This window comes from Gracilinanus agilis, chromosome 2 (genome assembly GCF_016433145.1).
Source record: "Gracilinanus agilis isolate LMUSP501 chromosome 2, AgileGrace, whole genome shotgun sequence".
NCBI classification, from domain to species: Eukaryota; Metazoa; Chordata; class Mammalia; order Didelphimorphia; family Didelphidae; genus Gracilinanus; species Gracilinanus agilis.
Genome location: NC_058131.1, coordinates 232,190,017 through 232,211,539, shown reverse-complemented (window position 1 = coordinate 232,211,539; position 21,523 = coordinate 232,190,017). Strand labels below are relative to the sequence as shown.

General features: G+C 43.0%; 2 protein-coding genes across 4 annotated transcripts; one reads left to right on the top strand and one right to left on the bottom strand.

Annotated features, from left to right (window-relative positions):
* Positions 1-331: 331 nt before the first annotated feature.
* Positions 332-14,279, bottom strand: SLC5A6 (solute carrier family 5 member 6). Its single transcript, XM_044663726.1, has 17 exons — positions 14,085-14,279; positions 13,671-13,737; positions 8,764-9,314; positions 8,415-8,480; positions 7,449-7,500; positions 6,647-6,714; positions 6,348-6,502; positions 5,716-5,856; positions 5,404-5,533; positions 4,725-4,813; positions 4,095-4,207; positions 3,152-3,219; positions 2,608-2,694; positions 2,263-2,441; positions 2,006-2,109; positions 1,600-1,715; positions 332-1,261 (listed from the first exon to the last, which is right to left on the bottom strand). The coding sequence occupies exons 3-17, from the start codon at positions 9,169-9,171 to the stop codon at positions 1,109-1,111; spliced, it is 1,929 nt and encodes a 642-aa protein (XP_044519661.1). The 5' UTR covers positions 9,172-9,314; positions 13,671-13,737; positions 14,085-14,279; the 3' UTR covers positions 332-1,108.
* Positions 14,280-14,388: 109 nt separating this feature from the next.
* On the top strand, positions 14,389-21,445 carry ATRAID (all-trans retinoic acid induced differentiation factor). Of its 3 annotated transcripts, none has more exons than XM_044661003.1 (7): positions 14,389-14,882; positions 16,750-16,871; positions 20,042-20,113; positions 20,309-20,380; positions 20,463-20,584; positions 20,866-20,963; positions 21,119-21,445. In XM_044661003.1, exons 1-7 carry the CDS (start codon positions 14,784-14,786, stop codon positions 21,221-21,223), a joined length of 690 nt encoding a protein of 229 aa, XP_044516938.1. In that variant the 5' UTR covers positions 14,389-14,783; the 3' UTR covers positions 21,224-21,445. The 3 variants fall into 3 exon arrangements, with proteins under 3 accessions (XP_044516938.1, XP_044516937.1, XP_044516936.1); XM_044661002.1 differs by having other exon boundaries at positions 14,389-14,900; positions 21,156-21,445; XM_044661001.1 differs by having other exon boundaries at positions 14,389-14,900.
* Positions 21,446-21,523: the final 78 nt, after the last annotated feature.

The window sequence follows — 21,523 nt, the reverse complement described above, 5'->3', positions numbered from 1 at the left end:
GCTCAGGAATGACCCAATAAGTCTCATCACAGGTACCAGAGGGCATCCCTTCAAGTTTAGCCTACTCCCTATAAGTTCCTACTTACTAGGACAAGGAAGGCCTGGCCATGGCTGACAACAGAGGGGAAGAGTGTATGAAAAGAGGCTGGGCAATGAAGAAGCATGGGGAAAATTTCTCAAGAAAAAAAAAGTTTCCCAGATCAAATTCCCATTGACTCAGATTTGGGGTCCAGGGTAAGCAGGCAAAACAAGATTTGCTGGGGATACTACACCATAAAGTGATAATGCCTTCAGGGTGGGCACAGGCCAGGTGCAATAAAGAGGAGCTTGGTTGAGTCCACTTAAAAGAACTGTATTCCCCAGGGCAAATGGGTATGTGAAGCCTCCAAAAGAGGCAGAACATTCAGGTAGGAGAGCAGAGCAGTTGATCAATCAGGAAACAAAGAGGTGTAAGCCTCAAATCAGAGGGCAGGAGGTATCCACCAGCCTGGTCAGTGCACTTTGCTTTTGCTTCTGATGGTCAGAGCCTGTCCTATCTCTACTCGTTCCTGCAGTGTGTGCTAGAAACTTCCCCTATCAGTCCAACGAGGCCTACTAAACCCTTTAGCAAAACAGGAAAGTCTTTCACTAGTGGGAGCTCCTGGAGACCACGGCTTCTCTTGACCTCTGGAGAACTCTCTGTCTTGTGCAGACTATGCTTAAGTTGGGGCTAGGTCATTGACACCAAGGTCCTGTGTTGGGGGGTGGGGGGAGGGATAGAGAGTCTTAGGTTAAACCAGTCTCCAACAAGTTCTCTTTTAATCTCCCTGAAGAGGGCCTCCTTCCCTGGGGACACTGTATTGGCTCCTCTTATTTTTAGATGATTTTCTGCTAAGGACATGAAGAAGGGCCAACAATAATGAAAAATAACAAGATGGTCAATGACTGGAAATCATGGTGCCAGCTATCCTGTAGGGTGCATCATGCGGTAAGATGGTCCTTTGGCACTCAGACATCCCCATTGGAATGGATACAGGAGCGCTCTTGGTCTGCAGGAGAGAGGGGTTGATGTGTTTGCCTCATGAGTAGAAGGTGAATCAGAGACAGTGGATTCTGTTCTGCTCCCATGTCACAGTGATGTCTCCTGCAGTATGAAGGCATGACCATGGTCCCCTTGAATGTGGCCTTGCTCAGGCATTACTACCACTTCCTCTTCCCCACAGCTAGTCAGCATTCCATTACTCATCTTCTCTGGTACTGTATCTGTCTCATAGGAGAGGTCCTGGAGATAAAAACAGATGGTATAGTTGGGGCGCTAGAATTATAAAGGGGAGAAAGAAGGCCCTGGGCCCATTCTCATTTTGTACATGTGGAAAAATGCTAGAGATGAATGTTGTCTCTAAACTGTGGGGAGCAAGGGACATGGCTCAAGTCAGGAATCTTCTATAAGGTCTTTAAAAGAAAGATCTCATGCTTGTCAGAAAAGGAAGGAAAAGTGGGGAAAAGAAAAAAAATTAGGCAAGGTAAGCAAATGGACATGGTAGAAAGGTGCTGGAGAAGACATAGGGGAAGATACAGAAAGAACAAATATAGGAGGGTATTTAAGACTATATGTATTACTTGGTTATAACCCTGACAGGGCAGGTGGTTCCGACAGGAGATGGGCAGGAGGGCAAATAGTCGTGGCAACACTGGATAAATTGTCCGAGGGTTTGGGGGCTGGCCCCTTGTTCCACCTAAAGGCCAAAGGTCCTAATTAGTCTCTCCTAGGCCCTCACTTTCCCCAGTCCCAAAGCAATTACTTCTTTACCGATATTCTACCTATTGCAATACCCTCACAGATCTTAAATAAAAAACCTGATTGAAGAAGAGTCAGAGAAATAAGATCAGCTCTCCCTGCTCCCAAGTCAACTACTTTCTTCCAGAATCACTTAGACCACCCACTATTTCCAAGACCTCCTCTCACCCCTACTTCCTACTGTTCCCCCATCAATTTCCATCTGTCCCCAACTTGGTTCCTCCTTACCAGTGAGAAGACTGACAAGCAGTCCCATGATGATGACTGTGGTGGAACTATGTGCACTATACCATAAATAGGATAGGTTATAGAACCGTTGTATTCCTGTGGGCCTGAGGAAAGAAGGACGAGAAGGGGGTGCCAATCTGGAAGCATCACAACATTCACTTTGAAAGTACGATTCCTAGGTCTGCTCTAGGATGGCCCCAATGATCAATAACCTCTCCACACAATACCACCCCACCTGGGAAGCAGCCACTACTTACTGGGATACTGTGAAGGGCATCAGTGTGGTCACAGTGACAATCGTCATGTTTCTATAAGAGGGGAAGCCAGTGCCGTTGGGTGGTGGAACCATTATCTTCGAGGTCATGTTGCTCACCATGTTCCCAATGCCAATCCAGAAGGCCATGATGAGTCCAGCCAGAAGACCTAACACTGCACCCTATGTCACATACTTCCACTTAGAATTCAGGGGCTCCACCCATCTCTCCTCACCACATGTTCCCTCCCCGCTACCCACTGCCAAAACAGAGGCCCTGACTTATTCTTCTGGTCCCTCCTTGACCCTTCCTTGGGGTTACCTCTTCATCTAGCTGATTGGCACTTACAGTTGAATTGGCACAAGGAAAGAAAATGCCAAGACAGAATAGTCCAAGCAGAGGTCCCCCAATCATCCCAAAGATGCTTATTGCTGCCTGGGGAGGAAAGCATTGAACAAATAAGAGTAGCACAAATGCTTAGTAGCCTCATAAGTATCTGGGCCCAATCACTTCCTATCCATTCAAAACTTCCAGGATTTAGAGAGTTTCTCCTAGTCACCTCACATAGGGTGAAGAAAGGACTAGAGGGGTCAGAGGGAATGAGGAAGAATCTCCTCTGGACTCTTTTCCAGGGATATAAGCTTTTTAGCTCATAGTTATAGGGCTTAAGAGTTCATCCAATTCACTCAATTTACAGAAAAAACGAAGGTTAAATATTGGAGTTGCTAAAAGAACTTGCTTCATCAGTCTAAATGGACCTGGCTATCTCACAAGTGAGCATGAATATATATGAAAGTCATTCCCAACTATGAGAAGCCAACTGTCTTGTGTTCTACCCTCTCCCCACTTCCCTAAACAAACCCTATATGCTCTTTTCCCATTATATCCTCACCTGCAGCACAGGCCCCATTAAGGAGGAGATGTAGGCCATTCCCAGACATATCAGGCCATAGGCTACAGCTAGGGAAAGAGAAAGGAAGAAGACAAAGAGAGGAATCCTAACATGGAAGGAAGAAGCAGGACTAGTATACCTCTTCCTACCTCCTTTTATTTTTATTTAGTTATATTAAACTCTTACCTTCTGTCTTAGTAATGACACTAAGACAGAAGGACAAGGGCTAGGTAAACAGTGTTAAATGACTTGCCCAGAGTCACACAACTGGGAAGCACCTAAAGTCACATTTGAACTCAGTTCCTCCTAACTCCCTGTGTCTTCCCTACCCCCCTTGAAGTTTATATCTCTCCTACAATAGTTCCAATAGCCTCTTTTTTTACCTTTCCAAGGGAACTGGGAGCTTCTCCTGCTTACCGACATGAGAGAGACTTTATATTCTAAGCACTGAATGAACAATGTATTTAATCCTCTAGGCAGAAGACCCAGCTCAGTCTGGGCTGGGAACAAGTACTTAACAAAAGCTAAATCACAATGATAATTATGAGTTTTTGTTGTTCTGTCTTTTCAGTCATGTCCAATGAGGTCTTAGTGATCCCATTTGGGGTTTTATTGGCAAAGATACTGAAATGGTTTGCCATTTCCTTCTCCAACTCATTGGACAGATGAAGAAATTGAGGCAAATGGGAGTGATTTGCCTAGGGTCCCACAGTTCTCAGGCCAGATTTGAACTCAGATTCCACTGGGCCACCTTCCTGAATTATGAATTGGAAGTGAAAAGTACAAAAGGGTCAATTCAATTTAATTCAACAAGTATTTATTCATCATTTACTATGTGTCAGAAGCTGGGGATACAATGACAAAAAAACCTCAGCCCTTGTCTTCTTGCTCTCAAGAAGTTTATGTACTACTAGGGCAAAGGGATATGGAAATAAGGGCTTACCGAGGCCTTTGGAAATCAAGGTGGCCCGCTCCTCTGAGATTTCAGGGAAGTGGGGCCGGATCAGATCTTCTATGGTGACTGTTGCAAGTGAATTAAAAGCTGAGGAGATTGTGCTGAAAAGCAAGATGAAGATGGAGGTTTGCTCTGGCTCCAAGGCTAAGCAGGGAGGTTTTTGCACTAAGTGGCCCCACTGATTGTGGTACATGGTGCTTGGGCAAGGTTGTGAAAATGTTCCCGGAGAGGTCACCACAGTCATCAGCCTAAACAGCTTTCTGATAATGGGTTAGGAAAATACCAATTTAGTCTTCTTTGTGGGTGGCAGAGCTCAAGAATTAATTCTATTCATGGGTCTTAATTTCAGGGAATGAATTGGTAAAACAGGGAAAAGCTATTCATGAAAAAAAAGAGGGGACACCTCCTGGAGGGCAGTCTTTCTGTTTGATCTGCATGGACCACATGGCTTTTGTCAAATCAGAAGGATGCAAATAAAGGCAGTCTACTAAGTGCTCTACATACTGGCATTCCTTCTCAGGGCAAGAAGGGCCATGTTTTCTAACCTTCGGGACCCCAGAAGGAGAGCTAAGGAGCAACATCACTAATTCTGTAGGGGAAATCAGCCAAAGACCATACCTGAGAGAACCACTGAAGAGACAGGCAACAAAAAGCCCAGGCAAGCCCGGAATCCCCCCCAGGATGTCCATCACAAAGTGTAGGACCATCTGTGGACAAAGCAGTGCATTCAGTGGTCTAACAGCTAATGTGAAGGGTTAAACATCCACAATCCTGGAATTCAGCAGGTCTGGAGAAAGCTTGAAAATTGGGGATGGGGGTAGGGATTTCTTAGGAGCTACTAGTTAGCTGTAAGATATAAGAATACGGTCTATATGAATGTTTCACCAGAAAAGGTCAGGAGGAAGGAGCTCTAGTGTTTAAGCCCCTGGTCCTGCTCTACTAGGTGGTGAGGGAGACATTAAAATGATCAAATGCCTGCTCTCATGGCGGGCAGGAGGGGAGCTGGCACAATTCCTGATACATAACAAACACTCAGTACATACACTATTCATCCAGCAATAGCATAAGAGAAAGAGTCCTGGATTTATAATCAAAAGTCCTGTGTCTGAATCCCAGGTTCTATTACTTCTGGGCTATGTGACCTTGGGCAAGTTACTTAACCTTAACTGCCTTATCTGTGCTGAGGATACAAAGACAAATGAAAAAGTCCCTGCCCTCAAGCAGCAAACATTCTATCTCCTGAAGAGTGCTTTGTAAATGTGAATGTGCTATGTTACTCTTCCTATGGGAGGCTCACCTGGTCAGAGGAGATCTGAGCTTGTTCTGGACTCAGGGGGTAGTCGAGGTAATAGACAAACATGACGAGACCAATGAGGGAGCCAATGCAGAGTGTCACCTGCTGGCAGGGGAATACTGCATAGCAGGAACTGCAAGAGAAGTCCAGGGGTGTGGGTAGGGACGCATGTTACAGAGGGCCAGAGTACCCAGGAGAGTCCGGAACAGAGAGCCCACACTTCTGGTATAGGGCTGCCATCCCAAGGACAACCACTCCAACAGACTCACTTAGAATCCCCCTGCTGCTCATTTCTCCCTTTTCCTTCCAACTCACAGAATAGCAGCCCTTTCGGTGTGGGAGCTGAGGTAGCGCTGCACCTGGGCCTGGTTTACTCCATATAAGGAAAGCATCATAAATATCCCCCCGATAGCTAGCGTCCAGAAAGTGTGCCGCACAAATGGGTCTGGATTCAGGCTGCAAGAGAGTGACCAGTCACTTGATGATGAATCCCTGGACAGACTCCCTGCCATCCTTTTGAGAATGTGACAAAGGGAGAGCAAGACTGGGGCCAACCTGGGGGAGATATTGAAGGAAGACATCCAAAGTCCAAACACTAGACAAGAGATGGATGTACTAAGGGGAAAATCCCAGAAGGCTGTGGAAAGTGAATGTTTCAAATAAATCCAATAAACCCTTCTGCTTCTCCCCCAAACTCCTATATGTATGCAGTAGGGACAGCCCTGTGACCACATCATACTTTACTCCTCACATAAAACCCTGGCTCCACATACATTTAAAATGCCCCAAGGCCCTTCTTTCTTCAATGATCAGGTTCCTTCTTGTCTCTGCATTCTACCAGTGCTTAGAGAGGTTGCCTCTGGACATGGCTCTGAGGTCAGGTTCCACGCCTGGGTCAGAGTTCTTATATGCTACAGCTGCATTGCTGGGAGTAGGGGAATACTCACTCAATCCCTGAGATACGGCCATGCTGTGAAGCCACATCCCAAACACGCCCCAAGCCGCCCACCTTGGCAGCCCCGACAACGACAATGGCTATCTGTCCCAGGAACATGACCAATGTCTGGAACACATCTGTCCAAATGACTGCTTTCAGCCCACCCTGTACAAAAAAGAAGACAGACCGTAGGTAGTTCTGCCCCTAAAAGTCTGGAATCTAGGCCCTGGTGTCACACTGTATCCTTTCAGAATTACTTCTACCTCTGCCACCCACTCTATGCCATCCTCCAGGGCACAGGACACTTACCAGACTAGTATAGATAGTACAGACGATGCCTAGAGCCAGCACTGAGCCCCACAGATCAAAGCCTGTCACTATAAGCAAATAACAAAATAAAATCCTCACTGGGGGAAAAGAGATGATCCTAAATACAATCTACTTTTATTAAAAATTAAAAAAAAATTTTTTTTACATCACCTTCATTTCTGAAATATATCCTTCCACCCCCTTCTGCCCTGCTCTTGTAACAGAGTAAGAAAAAAAAATACCTCAATACCTCCACTCTGAACAAGTAATATGCCACACCCATTCACTTCACCCAACTGCCTGGCCCTTGCTGCTCTTCTATCTGAGAACTGATAACCTAAGAAGGTAAGGGCTTTAAAGGAAAAAATGCTCTACCCACAGTTCCCCCATATCTACAATAAAAAGGGGAGATTCATTTTCTTAATTTTTTTCTAGAACCATGGTTGGCTGTCATTACTGTGTTCAGTTTTTTGTTCTTTCCTCAGATAATTTAATTCAATTAAAAAACTTTTCAAATATGGACTGGAAGACTGTCTATTTAATGCCAAAATGAATCACTTATTAGCTTTCAAAGTACCTGATTAACACTAAGTTTTTTTATTAACCAACTTAGACAAAGAGTAGTGATTAATTAACAAATTTCCTAATGACTTGAATCCCTCATATAAAGTAGTCCACAGGGGCTGGAAAGTAGAAAAAAATTCCCTTCTACACCAACTCTTATTTGCAAAGCTCTAACATGCCCATCCCTCTCCCTTCTTGGGCATCCAGCCAGTCCTTTATAGAGGCCATGACTCTTTACCTGCATTGAGTGCCAAGGCTGGGGCATACAGAACAACACCCATATAGATCACCTGTTGGAGGAAGGAAGGAGGAAAGAGGAAGAGAGAAAAGGGGAGGAAGTCAGAGAGAGAATAATTAATAGTGGGGGGCAGTTAGGTGGCTCAGTGGACAGAGAGTCAAGCCTGGAATTGAGAAGTCATGGGTTCAAATCTGGATTCAGATACTTCCTGGGTAAGTCGCTTAACCCTACTTGCCTAGCCCTTACTGCTTTTTCTGCCTTGGAATCAATACTTTAGTAGTAATTCTAAGATGGAAGGTAAGGGTTTAAAAAAAAAAATAATGGGGAGGGAGACCTAGGTTTCAGCTCCAATATCCCACATTGCTCTCTTATATTCAAGTATACTCCTCTTTTACCTATGTCTTATTCTAGCCCATGGCTTGTCCCAATAGACCCAGGTCTTGGTCTTCGGAAGGTTTCACAGTTTAAGGCAACAGCGATATATCTATTATATTTATTTTTGTATGTTTAAGTATGTGTGAGACATACATTCTTTGTGCTAGTGGGGGCAAATGAGGGCAGGATTATATTAATTTACTGTGTATCCTTCTTTGACTTATTCATTCCCTATCTTCTTTTTTTTTTTTAATTATTAATCCTCTTAAAAAATCATAAGGCAGAAAGGTGGCTCAGTGGATAGAGAGCCAGGCCTGGGGTTGGAAAGACCTGGGTTCAAATCCGACCTTAGACACTTCCTAGCTGTATGACCCTGGGCAAGTCACTTAACCTCAACTGCTTAGCCCTTAGCATTTATCTGCCTTAGATAAAAGGTAAAGGTTTAAAAAAAAATCACTGTACTTCCCAATAATTCCACAATAACTTCACTTGTAACAAAATACAGTTAAGTAAAACATTAATTATGTTGGCCATATATGAAAAATGTATGCCTCATAGCATGCCTAACTTTCTATCCTTTTTCCTACTTACCATTTGAAAGATGAATGTTAGAGTTCCACACAGTCGAACGGTCTTAGTGAATCGAAGTTCCAGGTACTAGAATATGTCAGGATGAAAAGTCATATCAAAATCTAGGTCTCCCCACCTTCTCCTAAGCCAGATATCTCTGATTTCATGTAGCTTATAAAAGGACAAGGAGTAGGAGGGAGAATCTTATTTCTACCACAGACCAGAGTTTGGGAATTTTATCTAATCCCATCCTAATTTTTAAGCTTTGCTCTTATGGGATAGAAAAAACTCTGGGAAAATGCTTGGAAGCCCACCACTGCTCCTATTCCATCTCCTCCCCAACCCTGTAGAGTCTCTTCTTTCTACCCACCTCATAGGCACTGGAGATATTCAGTCGGTAGAAGATGGGTATGAAGATATGAGCCGGCACCAGCAGACCTATTATGTAGGAGCAGCCTAGGAACCAATACTCGGTGCCAAAACGGTAAATCTCCCCAGGGACTCCCAGGACAGCCACAGCTGACTGAAAGGTGGCAAGAAGAGATAGTGCCACAGGTAGGGAGCCCATGCTTCGGTTAGCCAACAGGAACTGGCGAACTGTGTTCTGACCTCTGCCTCGACGTGCATAATACAGCCCAATTGCAAGTGATAACACCAACAACAATATACATACCCCATAGTCCACAAGGGTGAATTCAGGTGGGGGTTTTGCACGATTTGCCGTTGAAAGGGCTATGGTGGATGGACTTACCCCCGAATACAAGTCTCTGATGCTCATCCCCTGTACCTGGGTATCCCTTACAGATTCTGCAATGCTTTCTAGTCGTGCAAAGGCAAAAGATGAATTGCAACTACACCTTAGTGCCCAATCACTCTCCTCGATGTTCTCCTCTTCTGTCACATGGCATGGTAGAAGCCAAACTGTCAAAGAAATTAGGGAATCCTGTCAAGGAAACTTGTACCAAATCAGGGTCAGATCTTGTCTACTCCCACATCTACTCCCCATGGTGCTTCCCACAGCTGAAGCCAGACATTTCAGCCTTGGATTAACAGAAAGGATTTGAAAGCAGACACATGTCTATATAAGAGGTTACAGAAGGATGGAGTAGGGCAGAAAGCCAACACAGGCATAAGAGAGAAGACATTAAAGCTTGGCTAGGGTCTTTGGATCTGCTCAAATTCAAAGCCCTTAGAGGGTCGACACTCCAACAACTAGACAAAAGTCAACACGGCATAGAACCAGCAATCACAGTTCACGAAGTCAGAATAGCACAGTCTGGCGCCAGAACCCAGCAGGGAATAGGAATGGAAGATTAACCATTATATTGCTTCAATCAGTACTTCTAGTCATAACCTCCCAAACTCTCATTGTCCTACCTGGCATCTTTGTTGTCTCTTCCCAGTATCTTCCTGAAATAATCCCAATGTCTTAGAAACTTTCTGCTGGGATTCTCCAAGGATTATTACAAACACTATTCTTTATACCTCCACTTGGAAACAATATGGCACCCCTTCCTTCAGACTCTCACTAGAACCATTCCCCTAGCAAAAACACAGAAGAGTGCTGGAGAAGCTGAAGGGCTCAGAGCTAGAGAGGAAAAGAAAAGCCAGGGATAGACAGAGAAAGAATAGTTAGGGGCTCAGGATAAGAACAATGAAGGCACTGCTAGGAACTGTGGTGTAGAAGAAGAGTTGGGATTGAGGGAAGGCAAATAAAACAGAAGCCTTCTTGGGTGCAAACACATACCTGGAGATGAGATCTTTCTACTGAAGCTGAGTTTGGCTGGTAAGTGGCAAGAGTTGTTGAACTTTCTAAGTTGAAGCTCTCAATAGGGACTAAGGATCTAACCTTTTAAGTCAGCTGAGGTGGGGCCAGGGATGAGGGGGTGGAACAAATTCCTCTCTGGAAAAAGTTTCATTCTACCCTTTCATGGAATAAATCTTTAAAGTCTCAATTCCCCTGCTACCTGGGGAACAGTGACCCTTTGGTCACAGATTAAACCAGGACTAGAGAGACTAGGAATGGGTGAATGGCAGAAGGAACACTAAGATTTCAGGAACATTCTAGGGAGCTTAAGCTTCATGTAGGGTACCACTTGGAACTCTTGTGCTAAAGGAGACTGGGGGTAGGGGATGAGGTAGAAGGAAAAGGCATTTCTGTAATCCCACATACTGTGCCAGACTGCTATTGACATGAGGAGTTCTGACCCTGGAAATTTTTATCTCTGCTCCACAGAGGAAACATAAAAAACTTAGGGAAAACAAAAGATAGTAAATACCATATATTCTGAAAGTACTAAGGGGAAAATGTGTGAGATTTGATCAGTGTAACAGAGAAGGAAACAAGGACAGATATAGAACTCTGAAGGAAAACTTGCAAGTGTTCTTGCTGATACTCTGACCTCTTGATCTCTACAGCCAGAACCAGGGAGTTGATAGTCAGCCATCCTTGAAAAAGAATTTAGGCTTCCAGTAAAGTGGGGACTGATTAACATACCCTTTGTTCTCCTCCTTCCCCAACCTAATCCTCTCCTTTAGACTTCCCTTTTCCCTAAGGAAACAAATCAATCTGGCTTTTTTCCCCACTTGTATCACACTTCACATGTCCAGGCAAAGCATGACTTCATAAAAACCAGGTGGAGGGGAACACAGGTGTGGTGGATCTGGGGAATCATATATGCTCTGCATAATCATAAGCTCTATTCTTGTATACCACTTCCCAACTGTTTCTGATTGGAACCTTCCAGTTTGACACAAAGATGTCCTTGATATTATTGCAACATTCTGTATTTTCTCCCTCCTCTTTGGCATTATGGTGGGGAGGAGGTGACCATAACTGGGGTAAAAATAAGAGGAAAAATGGGTGATGGGGAATTGAGTGTCCTATTAATCAAATGATTTAGAATCTAGTTCTAGCACTTCCAGTAGCTAGGTAAATTATTTCACCTCACAGGACCTCAGTTTCCTTATACAGAAAAGGTTAGAAAATAGTGTCCTAAAAACTAGAGATGCAGATCCCTAATAGGTAGGGTTAGTTTCACCAGTAGGGAGAATAGTAGTATGAAGACACAAAGGACACAATGTCCTACTCTAAAATACTTCTTCAAAGCTTGTTACTGTATGCCTGACATTCCCTTGAGGTATAAAAAAAAAAAAAAAAAAAAGATTTTCAATTTCCTAAAATTCTCTTTTAAGATTACTCTATTACAAAAATGAACAATATGTAAATAGGTTTTGAGTGATAATATAGGTAAACCCAGTGGAATTGCCTGTCAACTATGGTAGAGATGAGGGAAGAGGGGAAGGAGACAACATAAATCATGTAACCTTGGAAAACTTATGTGTAGATTTGTCACTGGAATAAAATAAAGAACATTAAAAAAAGAATTATCTTTTTAAAAAATTCATTTATCTCCAGTATCTTAGAAACGAACTGTACTAAGCTACATGAAGCCATCAGATCCATGGATCTGGATCTGATGCAGAACGGGTGCCTTTGGCAGGCAGGTAGTTTAAATGCTGACCTCTAGATTTCTATCTATCTCTTGGACATCTCAAACTGAATGGCCCATATACATCTTTTTTTTTTTTTTTTTAAACTCTTACCTTTTGTCTTAGAATCATACTGAGATAGGTTTCAAGGAAGAAGATCAGTAAGGGGTAGGCAGTGGGGGTTAAATGACTTGCCCAGGGTCACATAGGTAGGAAATGTCTGAGGCCACATTTGAAGTACTTCAAATTTGAAGTACTGCAGTTTCTAGGCCTGGCTCTTTATCCACTAAGCCGCTAAGCTGCCCCCTTCCCATAAACATCTTAAACTCAACATATCTAACACTGAAAATTTATTTTCCTTTAACCTTCCCCTCTTCCTGACTTTACTATTATTGTTAAGTAATTACTGACTGCCTATTTGTGCCTACCACAAATCTCCCAGTTTATCCTCCAACTCAGCCAAAAAAATTATCTTAAAAGGCAGGTCTGACAATGTCACTTTCCTATTCAATAAACTCCACTGGTTCCTTAATACTTCCAGGATCAAAAAATGATAGTTAACTTACTATGTATCAGACTTGTGCTAAGAGCACCTTATAATTAATATTTCATTTGATCCTCATAGCAACATTAGGAAGCAGTTGCTATATTATCATCTCCACTTTACAGATGAGGAAACCAATGCAAAGAGAGGTTAAGGTATTTGCCCAAGGTAGACGGCTAGCAGAAGTCTGAGGCTGGATATAAACTCAGATCTTCTTAACTCTAGGTCCAGCCCTCTATTCATTGTGCAAACTACCTACCCTCCAATCTTTTCTTTTTTTTTTTAACCCTTAACTTCTGTATATTGGCTCCTAGGTGGAAGAGTGGTAAAGGTGGGCAATAGGGGTCAAGTGACTTGCCCAGGGTCACACAGCTAGGAAATGTCTAATGCCGGATTTGAACCTAGGACCTCCCATCTCTAAGCCTGGTTCTCAATCCACTGAGCTACCCAGCTGTCCCCTGCTCTCAAATCTTGTTTGGCTTTTAAAGCCAGTCTATGTAGTCCCTTCCTATCTTTCCAGTCTTCTTAGAAGTACCTTACTCCCCTCCTCTATGAATTCTGTGATCCAATAACAATGGATTCTTTACTGTTCCTTGAATAAGCTTGCCATCTCCTGTTTTTTTTCATTGGCTATCTCCTATAACTGAAATTCTCTCTCTCCTCATCTCCATCTCCTGGCTTTCTTTCAAGTGTCAGCTAAATCCCATTTTCTGCAAAAAGCCTTTTCTAACTACCACTTGCTTCCTTAAAGCAAGTGCCCCCCCCCCTTGTGATTATGTCATATTTATCCAGAACTTGTTTGGAAACAGTTGTTTCATTCTACTGTGAGTTCCATGAGACTAAGGAATATTTTTTGCTTTTCTTTGTAGCTCAGTGCTTAGCACAAGTAAGTGCTTAATAAGTAAACGCTCCTTGACTGAAAGTCAAATAAAACGTATTAATTTTGCAAAATACCCTACTACTCCTTTCTGAAAAATAAACTGCCAAAAACCCTGTGAAAGTGCAATACCTTCATCTTCCCTTTCCTACAACCCCATCTCCCTAGCATAGCCCCCTCCCTATTCTTTTACAGGTTTGAAAGCTGGCCATACATTAGAGAACAACTAATCCAACCCCGTCATTTTGCAAAAGAAACAGAGATCCAGAGAGAAGTGGTTTGCCCAAGGTCACAAAAACAGCAAAGCTGGGAATACAATCCAAGAAACAACTTGAAATGCGTGCAGCGTCTCCAGTCTCCTTACCTCCTCCGCTTAGGCCAACGCTAAGAAGTCCCCTCCATCTCTTTCCAGCTCCTCATCATTAACTTTTCTGTGATTAAAGAAAGGACAGATGTGGACATCAAATGATCTTCTCTTGTCCTCTGCCTGGCTTCTCCTTTTCTTTTCAGCACAGCTGTCTTCCTTTGTATCTCTCCCCCCATTCCACCCCCGTTATCTCCTCTCCCTACTTATTATCTATTACTCACTATCCACCCACCCCTTCATTTTTCCTCCCCTCGAAATCTTTACGTAAGGGGAAGTCCTTCCCCCGGGCAGCACACTCTCCCGGCTAGGTACAAAGACCCCGGATTCTGCAAAAAGAATCCTTCCCTACCCCATACTAAGGTAGGGATACTGGGTCGGTCTTTCCTTCCTACCTCCCCCTCCACTGCTTACCTCTGTCCTGCACTCTCTTTACTTCCTTGTTTCCGAGTCATAATGTTCCTCTTCTACTTTGAGTAGATATCAGTACCTCTCCGGACCCGCCTCCACCCAACCTCAGGTTGCCCCACTAGCGGACACCCACTGCGTAGGCACCGCCACCTCCAACACACGTGGGTCCTCAGGTCGAGGTTACCCGCAGCCGGGAGCGCGCGGACCGATGACGCCACTGCCGCGCCTCCGCAGCCGCGCCTCCTGATTGGAGCAAACGAGGCGGGGCCACGCCCACCATGTTAACCTAACTCGTTCTGGCTGGACTTTGGGTCTCTAGAGGGTCCCGGGAGCTGGCGCCGAGAATGGGATGAAGGTACTGTGGGTCTGGGATCCAGTACCCCACCGCCGTCCCCAAGCCTGCCAAAGGAACCAGTTGGAGCCCCGTACAAAGATGGAGGAGGGAAGGAGATCTGCCCTCTGGGGAATCCGGAAGAAAAAACCCAAAAACCGTTGACACCTCGAGAACTGGGGACGGGAAAGGCTCCTTCGCCAGCCATGAAAGAGCATCTCCTAAAGCCCTCGGGATTCCCGCGAAGCTTATCTCGGGGAGACTATTCAACAGCCGGGATGGGGGAGGGCACGAGCGTCATAGCGACGTCCCCACGTAGTCTCTGACATGTGATGATCAACGTCACGCGTTGAGGGAAACGAGGAAGGAAAATGGTGCTGGATGGACTCGCGGGGTTTCTGGCCTGGGTGTCCAGGGCTATGGCCCTGCTCCTCGTTCTGAGCGCGGGAAGGTCCCTGGCGGTGCCCGAGGTACTGAAGAGGGAGTCGGTGAGGTCGGGGTGTGTGTGGAGGAAGCCGGTAATAGGCCTCGGCCCCTGCTAAGCTACCACCATTGCCACCTGCCTCCGCTGGGTCAAGGCGGACTCCCGAAGCCCCCGCACCAGTCGGGGGCTTCGCCTGTCCCTGCCTGTCCCTTCATGCACCCTCCCTGGGACCCCACTATGTGCACCTCCTTCGTAGCCTAAAATATTAGCCAGAAATCAGCTGTTATGAGATGAACTAGGAGAATCAGTGTTTTAAATAAAAGTATTCCCCCGAAGGAATCGAGGGGTTTGTATGGCCACACTGTTTGTAGGGCGACAGGATAATTAACGGATAGGGGAACACTTTGTAAAATTTTAAGTCTAACCCTGACTTTGAGTTCATTTCTGTGAGGATTCCCGGTATGGAAACCCCCTCAACAGATGCAGATGGACAGCCCTGACGTTTGAGAGCTACCTGGGAGCAGAGATTGAAGGGACTTGTCCCAGGATAGTAAATTCTGTACATCAGAAGCAGGACTTGAGCCCAGGTTTTTCTGACTTTATCCTTCTATTAAGCCATATTCTTAAAAGTCAGCTTAAATGAGGGTTACTCTTTGTATTATTATAAATGTCAGTTACTAGCATAATTTAGTCATAAAGGGAGCTTGGAGCTGGAAGTCAGAAGACGAGATAATTTATTATTGTGAAATTCTTTATAAATATTATCTCATTCTTACAACAACTTGGCTGGTAGATGCTATTGTTATCTCCATTTTACAGATGATGAAAATGAGACAGACAGAGGTCAAGTGACATGCCCACAGTCACACAGTTGGTAAGTGTCTAAGGCTGATACTTAAACAGGTCTGACAGATATGGGGTTTTCTCTTTCTATCACATTATCTGTTTCCAAGTCACTCACACTTAAGCAGCTGTGTGACCTTGGGCAAGTCATTTCCCCTTTGTTTAGCCCATAGAATGTAAAGCTAAAAGGGACCTCAGGGCCTGTGTAGTCCATCTCCTTCATTTTATAGGTGGGAAGCTGAGGCCCAGGGGTTTAGTGTTTTATACTTTAGAGACAGAATGTAAATTCTGGTCCTTGGACTGCAAAGGCAATGCTCTTTCTATTGTATAGCCTTAGAGAATTGCCTGAGGGGTAGAGAGAAACAAGATTTAATTAGCCAGAGTCACTTCCAGGATGTCTCTCTGGTCCCTAGTAAATCTGAGGTTGAGAGGTGGAAAAGATTGGGGGAAATGATCTCCAAAAATCACTTTCTAACAGTCTATGAATCTGAGCTAGCTAAAAGAGCTGCTACTGTTTCAAAATTTTTTTAATTGTCACTTCTTCTACCTTTCCCCCTATTTTTAAAGGTTAACTCATGCCCAAATTTAAAAAATGCCTGCCTATAATGCAGATCAATGTAGGATGTTACCATTATTGTGTTCTTGTAAAAACTTTTTATATCTGTCCAAATTAATGTTGACAGTTTGCATTTATAAGTTAATGTACTTATTTAATAAGTGATTTTGGGTGATGCTCTACTAGTGAGTGAGGGCCTTTTCCTAACACATTCAGGTTTCGAAAGAGTGGAGAGTAGCAGCTAGAAGGATGTCACCAAATAAAAGAGTTGATGATACCTCACACAAAAGAAAGAGAAAACAGGAATATGTTTTTCTCCAGAGCAGATTGTGGGAGGAGTGGTTAGAGCCTTTTTCAGAAAATCTGAAGTATAAGTTTAACTTTTCTATGTTGGATGAAGAGATGATGCAAACTCATTGCCCCTTTATGAGATAAAAATCTGATGGTCAGTTAGCATTATTTTGACCTTTTTTTTTCTTTTCTGTTCTTGACCATACAAATCTTTCTTTTGCAGGTATGCAAATATTGTCCAGGGCCAGTTCATGATACTTCAGAGGTTGACTATTACTGTAAGCAGAGACAAGAGTTAAAGCTGTATGCTCGATGCTGTCTGACTGAACAGGGCACCATTGTGGGGTGAGGGAGAGGAGTGGATTTTGTGGTTACACATAGTTGTGTGGTTTGGAGTGTCATCTTTGATTCCCCAAATATGACCCTATAGACACATGACCAAGGAATACAAATACAGGTGTATATCTGGGGACATATGATCCTTATATTTTTTTTAATCCATTTGTCATTTTGGCTAGGGAAGACCCAATGGACTATCTGCCCCATTTGACTCTACTTAACTACTGCACAAAAACAGTATAATTTACCTTTTGCCTAGCAATAACTCATTACTATACTTCCTTTTAAAATTTCTGATGTTTTTCATTCTGCAGTATTTGAGTACCTGTTATATACATTCGATATAGGTATCCAACCTGCCCTTGAAATTGTTTTACCTTACCTACAAAATAATAGACTATTCATGTTATCCTTTGATTTTTCCTAATGTATTCTTTTTTTTTTTTTTTAACCCTTACCTTTTGTCTTGGAATCAATACTCTGTATTGGTTCCAAGGCAGAAGAGTGGTAAGGGCTAGGCAATGGGGGTCAAGTGACTTGGCCAGGGACACACAGCTAGGAAGTGTCTTGAGGCCAGATTTGTACCTAGGACCTCCCATCTCTAGTCCTGGCTCTCAATCCACTGAGCCACCCAGCTGCCCCCTTCTAATGTATTCTTGATTGTATGTCTTTTTTTTTTTTTTAAACCCTTGCCTTCCATCTTAGAGTTAATACCAGGTATTAGTTCCAAGGCAGAAGAGTGGTAAGAGCTAGGCAATGGGGGTTACAGAACTAGAAAGTGTCTGAGGCCAGATTTGAACCCAGGACTTCCTGTTTCTGGGCCTGGCTTTCAATCCACCGAGCCACACAAGCGGCCCCCTTGATTGTATGTCTTTATCTTCTTGTCCTCTAAATTACTCAAGATTTGGTCCTTTAGATTCTCTCTTAATTACTCTTTTAAGGTACTCAACTTCAACTAATACTAATAAGATAGAGGATATATATATCTCTAACTATGATGCTAAAGATATCATAAAATATTTTTTCAACTGGAAAAGAGATACAGCTTTATACCTTTAGACAATTGATGTTACTCAGTTTTTTTCAGGTGCGTTGTAATTTTTGTGACCCTATTTGGGGTCTTCTTGGCAAAGATACTGGGGTGATTTGCCATTTCCTTCTCTAGCTCATTTTCCAGACGAGGAAACTAAAGCCAACATGGCTAAATGAATTTACTAGGGTCACACAGCTAGTAAGTGTCAGGCCAGATTTGAGCTCAGGAAGAGTCTTCCTGATTCCAGGAGGGCACTCTATCTACTGCGCCACCTAGCTGCCCCCTATAGACAATTGAAGGCTTTCTGTTAAATTCAAAAGTATAACCATCTGCCATTGTTTGCTTTAGTTTGTCATTGAAATTAATATTGAATATGAAGCAAAAAGAACCACATTTCCACAAGTGGAAACATGGATTTTCCTTTTAATATGTCATAAGTTATTGATTTGTACCCCTCAGCTGGCACAAATCAATAATTGGTTTGAGTTCATTTGGATGACTATCTTCATTCAGAGATATTTGAAATTTGAGCTTTTTTTGTTTTATTCAGTGACTGCTAACTATTTTGATCCATAAACATGTTTTTACATCTTTTTCTGTTCCTAAAATAATTTAATACAAATTATTTTTAAAATTTCAACAAAAGTAATTTCTTACTCTTGTGTTTTTTTAATTAGAATACAATAAATTTATTTTTTAAGGACAAAACATCACATGTATATCTCCAATTACCTACTGAACTTTTCATGGAGTTGTTTCAAATATATAGTCTAAAGCTGTCCTTCCAGTCATTTTGAATCCTCTCTATTCTCGTCATCAAATCTGCCCATTCTGCCTTCATTCTGTTTCTCATGTCATTCTCAGTTTATTTCTTTCCATTCACACTGGCATCATCATAACATCATTAAATGCATGGTTTTTATTGCTTTCTAACTGGTTTTTCTTCTTTTAATCTTTCTATCCTCGGAATTGTTTATTTTGTTGACAGATAAATTTTGAGCTATAAACTCCTGAGCATGGGATTCTGGACACAGGCTTTTTTTGTTTTGTTTTGTTTTTTTATGACAACTGATTTAAGATACAAATTTGGCTTTAGCCAGATTTGATGATTCCCAAGTACATTCTGTCTCCATGCTTATTCTTTTCTTTCTTCCCGTAATAGATCATATTCTTCTATACTCAACTTAACCAGTCTTACCTCTTCCATGAAGCCTTCACTGATCATATCCTGATCCTTTATAGTTTTGTAACACATGATATTAAATGCTTCCTTGTGACATTGTTATATTGGTCTTGAACTCTCAAGTAATTTTTGTAATTATTTTTTGTATCTTGTTCTTGTCCTTTCCTAGTAGAGTGCAAGGACCTTGAGTTCATAGATCTCTGTTTATACTCGCTAGTGTAAAAGTACATCATACTAGTAACAACTAAGTGGTTCAGTGGATAGAGAGCCAGGCCTGGAGTTGGGAGATTCTGGGTTCAAATCTAGCCTCGGAAACTTCCTAGCTATGTGACCTTAGGCAAGTCTTTTAACCCTAATTGCCTAGCTCTTACCACTCTTCTGCCTTGGAACAGATAGTATTGTTTCTGAGACAGAGGGTAAGATTTGTTTGTTTTTTTTAATAGTGCATGGTACTATTACAGAGTAATATACAACACATAGTAGGCTCTCAATACGTATTTGTTGAATAAATATAAGATACTGAGGGAAAACAAGACTAAAAGCACAGTCAAAACCCTAAGGATTTTTGCAATTTAGTTTGTTGGACTTTTAACATCTTTACTTGGGGGGAAAAGCAAAAACTTATGCTTTTATATAACTTGCATTTTTGTACTATCCTGTATTGAGTCACCAGTGATCTGGTGACAAATTTGAGATATGTTTTCTAGGTTAGAAACACAGACAGACCCTTCTCCTTATTTCCTAGTAGTCATATATGCTGACATGTTGGCCTAGACTTGTACAGATTAAGAAGGAGTACAGCACCCAGGGTGTGCTGTGTGCTCACCTGGTCTGCAATTAACGATAGCTGGCTTTAAAAGGAGGCTAAAAAGACAGGTGGCAAAACAGTTCTGTTGGGGGAAAAAAAGTGGTGAACAGAGCAAGAGGGATGAGATTACATTGACCTTTCTCTTCCTGTAGACTAGATCTTCAGAACTGTTCCCTGAAAGTACTGGATCTGAACTTTGTTGAGGCCCATTCTGCCATTGTTTTGTAAGTGCTCTCAAGTCCCTCCCTCCCAGGGGATATGTCTGTAAGGGAATACAGAACTCCATCACTAGAGAGGAAGATCTATCTTGAGCAGAAATGTGGGAGCCCTTATTCTATTCTGGGTGGTCTGAGATGAGGGATATAGATTGGCCAAGGAGCTTCCTTAGGAGAGGCATAATGAGTGTTTTTGATTTGCAGAGACCTACAAGCAAACCCCTTCCTGAATATATCTACCTCAGTCTTCCGTAACTTCACTGAGCTCCAGATACTGTGAGTAAGGGGAAATAGGGAATATACAATAAGATCAGCAACATCTAATTGTATGGTTTTGACAGCTGTGTGTTATGTTCAGGGTGCTGCCACCAAATATAGACTGTCCTGGAGGGGATTATGCCTGGGATAATGTCACCCGTGGCCCTGACAACTATACCTGCCTTGGGCAAAGAAGTCAATGCAATAGCACCATGGAGCAAGGTATGACTTCACTTTCCTTCCTCTAAGAACTATCCCACTTCTCTTAAATTCTGTACCTTGAATAAGGAAAAATATTCCCTGGCTGATTAGTGTCCATGTTTTAAAGAGCTTTCTTTTATTTCAGATACTAACCCCGTGTAAAGGACATAATTAGTTTCATCCTTTATATTATTGCTGCTGGTCTGGAAAGTAGTTTAAAAGATTTTGGCTTGGAGCAGAAGTATGGGTAGCCTTGCCCCCACCTAAGGAATCTAACATAGCTACTGTTTGTCTCTTCCCAGCTTTGTGCCCTGAAAATGCATACTGTGTCCCAGATGGCCCAGGCCTCTTCCAGTGTCTTTGTACTAGTGGCTTCCATGGCTACAAGTGTCTGCGAGAGGTGGGAAGTGGGTTTGGGACAAGGAGTATGAGGGAGGAGTCAGCTACATGAAGAGGGAAACTTTAGGGAGGGGTGACTGAGTGGAAGGGGATGGTAAACTTTGGGTCTCAGAAGGGTTCTGCTGACACTTGCTTCTCACTGCATATCATTTACAGGGTTCCTTCCCACTCCTTATGTTCTCTGGAATCCTAGGCACTACCACCTTTTGCATCTCCATCTTGCTCTGGGGGACCCAGCTTCGAAAAATCAAAGCCTCCTGATTCAGACCTTCCTATCGACCTAAAAATCAAATAAGCCCTTCGGTGGACACAGCCTAAGAGTTTCCTTCCTCAGATGCGGCTTTGATCGCGAGTGCAAAGAAGCAGGGGGTGGGGAAGATAGCTGGAAATTACAAGTAGTCTGGCTGGTTCTAGACCCGGCTTGAAGTTAGAAGTGTTTGTATGGGATGTTTACCCCAAATAAAATAACCCTTTTCAATGAAAGGTGCTTTACGTGTGTATGTTTCTGGGCTGGACTGGGTGAGGTGCAGTATGGAAATCACTGCCCTCGGGCTGGCGGGA